At 51.0% G+C, this 5466-nt stretch overlaps 1 protein-coding gene across 1 annotated transcript; it reads right to left on the bottom strand.

Moving 5' to 3' along the window:
- Positions 1 to 2656: 2656 nt before the first annotated feature.
- Positions 2657 to 3779, bottom strand: LOC104876359 (olfactory receptor 10C1). The gene has a single exon (XM_010644328.2). The coding sequence runs from the start codon at positions 3724 to 3726 to the stop codon at positions 2698 to 2700; it is 1029 nt and encodes a 342-aa protein (XP_010642630.1). The 5' UTR covers positions 3727 to 3779; the 3' UTR covers positions 2657 to 2697.
- Positions 3780 to 5466: the final 1687 nt, after the last annotated feature.

The following is a 5466-nucleotide window of genomic DNA, read 5'->3' as shown; positions in this document are numbered from 1 at the left end:
TATTGGTTTCTTCTCTAATATTCTAAATCTATTGTGTGTTACCAGGGTCCTTGCAAAAACGGGAGGAAGATTACCTCAGGTTGGGGAGGGGGCTGGTTCAAAAAGAGGTCAGTGTGCTCAGGAATGTGGTGTGCTCTTCTTATCTCTACAGAATCTCCTGTTCTTTCTCCTTGAGGTTGGAATGACCTTCCTCCCATCCGCCTGACTGTTCTTATCACAGCTAAGTAAACTAAGCAAACCGAGCAAATTTTTACTGCCTGAGTTCACCTGGGGGTCGGTTCTGTCACTTTGCTTTACAGTTTCCCAACTTAAACATGGAGTTAGTTGAGCTAAGCGGGGAGGGTTTTTTGGGGGAGGGGACTAAATATCTAGGGTCCCACATTATCAGCTATAATGTCCCCTTTTTAACTTTTTAAATTCTTTTAAAAACAATTTGTCTACTAAAGGCTTTTTTATACGGCAACACCTTGTCATTTTATTGATATTTTCTATTATTTCACTTTTTGTCTGTTTTGATCTTTCTTATTTCTTTCCTTTTCCATATGTTTCCATGCTTTTTCTAGTTTCTTACGGTACAATGTTAGATTTTAAAAAAATTTTCAGACTTTTCTTATTTTCTGTTGTAGCTATTTAATGATACAAATTTCTCTCTTAAAACTGTTTTTCAGCATGTCCTAAGTGTTAGCACGTTGTGTTCCCACTTTACTTTGAACTCAAGATTTCTTCTATTTGTTTGTTTTACTGAATGAGTGTTCATGAATATAGGGTCACATTTTGCATGATATATGTGATAATTTAAAGGGGTCAAATTATACTTCTCTATTGGAAAGTAGGATCAAAAAATTGGAATACAGAATTTAACTTTTAAAAGTATAATGCAGCCATGGGCAAATATTCAGTACAGTTCACTTCATTTCCCTGGTTGTTTTATGGAAACTGTGGGAGACAAAGCCGAAAAGGTCCCTAAACAACCATGGATCCCTATAACCTCTCAGCTGCTGACAGGTTCTGCTCCCGTGGTGGTTTCCCTCCCTCGGTGACTTTTTGTAGCACATGTTACTTCTGAGGGAAAGACAGACTGGTGACATTGTCTCTCATTCTCTCTGGAGAATTCCTGTGTCAGTGTGTGTGTGTGTGTGTGTGTATACATTTGTGGCAACATACACTTTCTAAATTGTTAGAGATAAATAAAATGGTTTTATTAAAGACTGTTTAGAATCACTATAGATTTACATAAAATTTGTCAAGATAGTATGGAAAACTCTGATTCACCGCTCACCCAGTTCCCCTTTCTCTTAAAGTCACAGTTTTCTAGATCATGGCAAAACTAGCATCATTAAACTGTGAGTTTTACTCGGATTTCACAGTTTTCTTTATTCATGCCCTGATTTGCCCCAGGATCAAATCTCACACACCTCACTGAAAGAAACCTGCTCGCATCATGGCGGTCATGAAGCAGGGAGACGAGGCAGCAGCCTGGGAGGGAGAGACGCCCTTCCTGGTCAAACCCCAGCGACCTGCTTCTTCAAGCCAGGCCCGCCTTCTAACAGCACACTTACCTGTGGCCTCCCCACGATCCGCTCCCGATTGAAAGCTGGCCTACGAGTGCATAAGGTGCTTGGGGACGCGCAGGCATAAACCACGACAATCTGTACTGTCTGCACTGAATATTCCTGCCATGGGTGTAGCACAATTGTTAACCAGTCGGGCATTTTTGCGGGTTCTAAGTGCATTTTTAAATCAATATTCACACACAAAAAAGCACAAAGCACTAGGTGTACATGGATTGGATAGTTTTGGGAAATGGAGGGGCGATTGGCTAAATAGACACCAGTTCATTAGTGAGCACAAGTGTTTTCCCCCGACTGCAGAAACAACACATCCTGCTCAGTCTTGCATCTGACAGCTAACCTTCAGTCCTGGAAGTAGTCACGGCTTTCACTGTCTGTCAGGTTATACGAGTACTTGTTAAATCTTCACTGAATACATGCTAGTACAGCAGTTCTCTGAAAACTAGATGTTCCAGCTGAAGACAAGGCCTTTATAGGTGCCCATGGCTACCGAGTATGGTGTAACCATGTTCGTGCCTCTCAGGGGCAGTTTTCTGCATGATCTCCAAGTGTGATGAGTCCAGATTCATCTGCACTATGAAATTTGTGGATAAAACAAGAACCTTAATCATGGTTTATATCAATTATTTCTTAGTTTGGTTTCTTCTCCGATCTTGAACTTTAATTACCTCAACTTTTCTTCTAATATATTTTGTAGAAAATATCTCTGAAATTTAAGTTTGGGGGTTTTGGGGGGATTCTTTGCATATTTGCCTGGTATCCTCTTCACAGACCACGTTTTGACCATATTATGTGTCAGTACTTAGAGCCGGAGAATTTTCAAACTCTCATGCATAGAAATAACACTGTGCGTTATTATAGGAAAAGACCCATGTAGGACAGAGCTGAAGGTGTGAAGTGAGGTGGACCCCAAGGATCCAGGAAATGTGAGCGACAGAGCACCAGCCTTCTGAGACGTGAGCTGGCGATTTCCATTCTCTGGACTAAAGTGCTTTCAGATGCCTGTCTAAGGTTGGACTCGGCCCGCAAAACTCTTTAGCAATCAACTTCCCTGCAGAGTTCGCAACCAGCGAATAGCCGAGCCCAGGAAGACGCGGAAGGGACAGCGACCCTTCTGGGAGAAGCTTCAGTCGTCCGCTCGCGCTCTGGCGCCGCATGTCCTCCCGCGAGCGGGTCTGCGGGGCCGCGGTGCCTGTCCCCGGGTCCCAGCTTTCCTGCCTCCCAGAGTCCTCCCGAGAGCCGCCTTCACCTCTTTGTTCCGCAAACTGTAGATGATGGGGTTGAGCACGGACGTCACCACCGTGTAGAAGAGGGCCAGCAGTTTATCCGTGCCTGGCGAGCGGCTGGCCTTGGGTCTCAGGTAGGTGACGGACGCTGAGCCGTAGAAGAGGGTCACCACGAGCAGGTGGGACGAGCAGGTGGAGAGGGCTTTGCGGCGGCCCTCAGGAGAGGGCGCGGCCATCACCGAAGCCAGAATGCGGGCGTAGGAGGCGATGATCAGGGAAAACGGGCTGGAGATGCAAAGCGCAGCGGCCACGAAGACCAAAGCCTCGTTCCGGGATGTGTCCCCGCAGGCCAGGGCCAGGATCGGCGGGAGGTCGCAGAAGAGGTGGTCTATCTCACAGGGCCCACAGAAGTCCAGGGAGAAGATAAAACTGGTCTGGCCCAAGCCCACCGTGCATCCCACCCCCCAGGAGGCCGCGGCCAGGCGGGCGCACACCCCCCGGCTCATCCGAGCCGCGTAGTGAAGCGGGGCGCATATGGCCGTGTAGCGGTCGAAAGCCATGGCTGCCAGAAGGCAGCACTCGCTGATACCGAAAAGCGTGAAGAAGAACATCTGCGTGGCACAGGCCTCGCGGGAGACGGCCGGGGCCCGGCTCAGCAGGCTCTGCAGCATCTGCGGTACCACCGAGGCCGTGTAGCCGATCTCCAGGAGAGACAGGTTGGCCAGGAAGAAGTACATGGGGGTGTGCAGGGCGGCGTTGGTGCGGATGGCCAGGGCTATGAGGGCGTTGCCCGTCAGCGAAGCTAGGAACATGAGCAGCACCAGGGCGAACAGCAGGAAACACTGCTCCGCGGCCTCGGAGAACTTGGCAAAGGCAAAACATGTGACAGACGCGCCGTTCTCCGGCCACGAGGAGCAATTCAGACTCATGGCCCGGAAAAGAGAAGAGGGGAGAACTCAGAAGGGCTCTCCCAGAGGAGGGAAGCGAGCCTTAGGCCCTTCGAGAACGTTCGTGAGGCAGGGAGAGCGATTTCCAACCTGCAAATCCAAGGTTCAAGAAGTTAGGAAATGACCAAGCATCCTCACAGCCTGCACGGCAAGACCTGCGCTGTGCTCCCTCATGGGGCGCGGCGCACACAACAGACTTAAGGCCAAGCAGGAAGTGGACAGGTGCTCAGGGCAGGTCCGCTCCCTCCTCCCTCAGTCAGGGCTCAGATGTCACCACACGGACATCGCGTACTAACGCGTGCTAACACACGCCGAAAAGCTACGCTGGAAGTCAAAATGTCGTCTCAAGGCTGCTCGTTTCTCTGCATTTGCTTTGCCTCCACTTGCTTTCTTCACCCCTTTATTCAGTAATCACCGAGTTCAGAGGAATTTGAAGGACCCTTGTGGGCCCTGGCATTCCGCAATCGACAAAACCCCACTCTTCCCAGATGAGACTGAATTGGAAGGAAGGCAGCTGGAAACCAGGCAGCCCCTTGAAACAACCCCAGGGCTCATCCTGGGGCTGCGCTGCCCCGATGAGAGGGGCAGAGAGGGTTCTTGCACAGCAGAGGCAGGGGCTGAGGTCTGAAGGGAACATGGGGCGTCCACGCAGGGCACCACGCCATCCACACGTGGCCGTGGGCTCCCAGGGCCCCACAGGGATGCTCAGGGCTTCACCCCAGTGTCCCCTCGTGCAGCCCGCTGCTGTGAACATCACCATTGCTGCACGGTAAAATGCACATTTCTGAAGGTGTTTCAGGGAAATGTGCGAATCGTCACTGGCATTTGACCGAAAGTTTTATTTACCTGTTGTGCAATGGACCTCAGGTCGCATCCTATGAAAACCTTTGCATGTTTACTGCGCACCGAATGCTTTGGGCCGTGTCCTAAGGTGTGGACCTGAAAAGTGAGTACTCGGAAATAGCATTAAGCTAAACCCTACACAGTGTTTTCCCTGGAGAGGGTGAGAAAGGAGGAGGTGTCCCTCGGCTTGTGTGGAGTCTGTTTATGGACATGAACTCGTGTGTTCATGCCGCAGTTGTTTACACATCAATGCCCGAGACAGCAAATATCGGAAAAAGTGCACCTGTAGGGCTCCAAATCCTGTGAATACCCAAGTCTGCCAGCCACATCCACAGAAATGTGTGCGCAGGGCAGCATCAGTCTCAGAACTGAACACGGAGACGCGTGTGGGCAGCACAGAGGTCCAGAGTGTCCTGGAGATGCTCTGCACCCTGGGAGCCGGCTAGCGCTGGGTGGAAGGCAGCATTTCCTCACGTGCGCTGCTCCCGAATCTCCTCCGTTATCCACGGAGGAGATGATAACGGATTTCCCGTCAGGGTGTCGTGCCCTCTGTGCTCCCTCCCGCGAGCTCTCCCGGGGGCGGTTAAGTGCTCCCTGGGCCCAGCTCCGGGGGACATGTGCACCGGCCCTGTCACTGTGGACTGCGCCCTGCCAACCTCCCGACGGCTTCACATCTCCATCCCTAAAGTCTCCCCCTGGTCCCCAGCTTCCCCGTTGCGTTCGCTTTCTGTCCACCTGTCTTGGAAGAGAGGAGCGTGAAAGGATTCCTAGCAGGCGCACACTTCCGCCTTCAGTCCTGGGGAACTGTGAGTCCTCTCCCCTGGTGAACTGAGGGCCGCTGCTCCCCGCACAGGAGCCAGCAGCTGCAGGAGGGCGGGG

The sequence above is a fragment of the Fukomys damarensis genome, unplaced genomic scaffold (genome assembly GCF_012274545.1).
Source record: "Fukomys damarensis isolate Sample0158 unplaced genomic scaffold, DMR_v1.0_HiC HiC_scaffold_37, whole genome shotgun sequence".
Lineage (NCBI taxonomy): Eukaryota > Metazoa > Chordata > Mammalia > Rodentia > Bathyergidae > Fukomys > Fukomys damarensis.
The sequence above is the reverse complement of the archived record's forward strand: the minus strand, read 5'-3'. Positions and strand labels throughout refer to the sequence as shown.

Coding starts and splice junctions, on each gene's coding strand:
- LOC104876359 (XM_010644328.2), bottom strand. CDS start 3,726: ATGAGTCTGAATTGCTCCTCGTGGCCGGAGAACGGCGCGTCTGTCACA.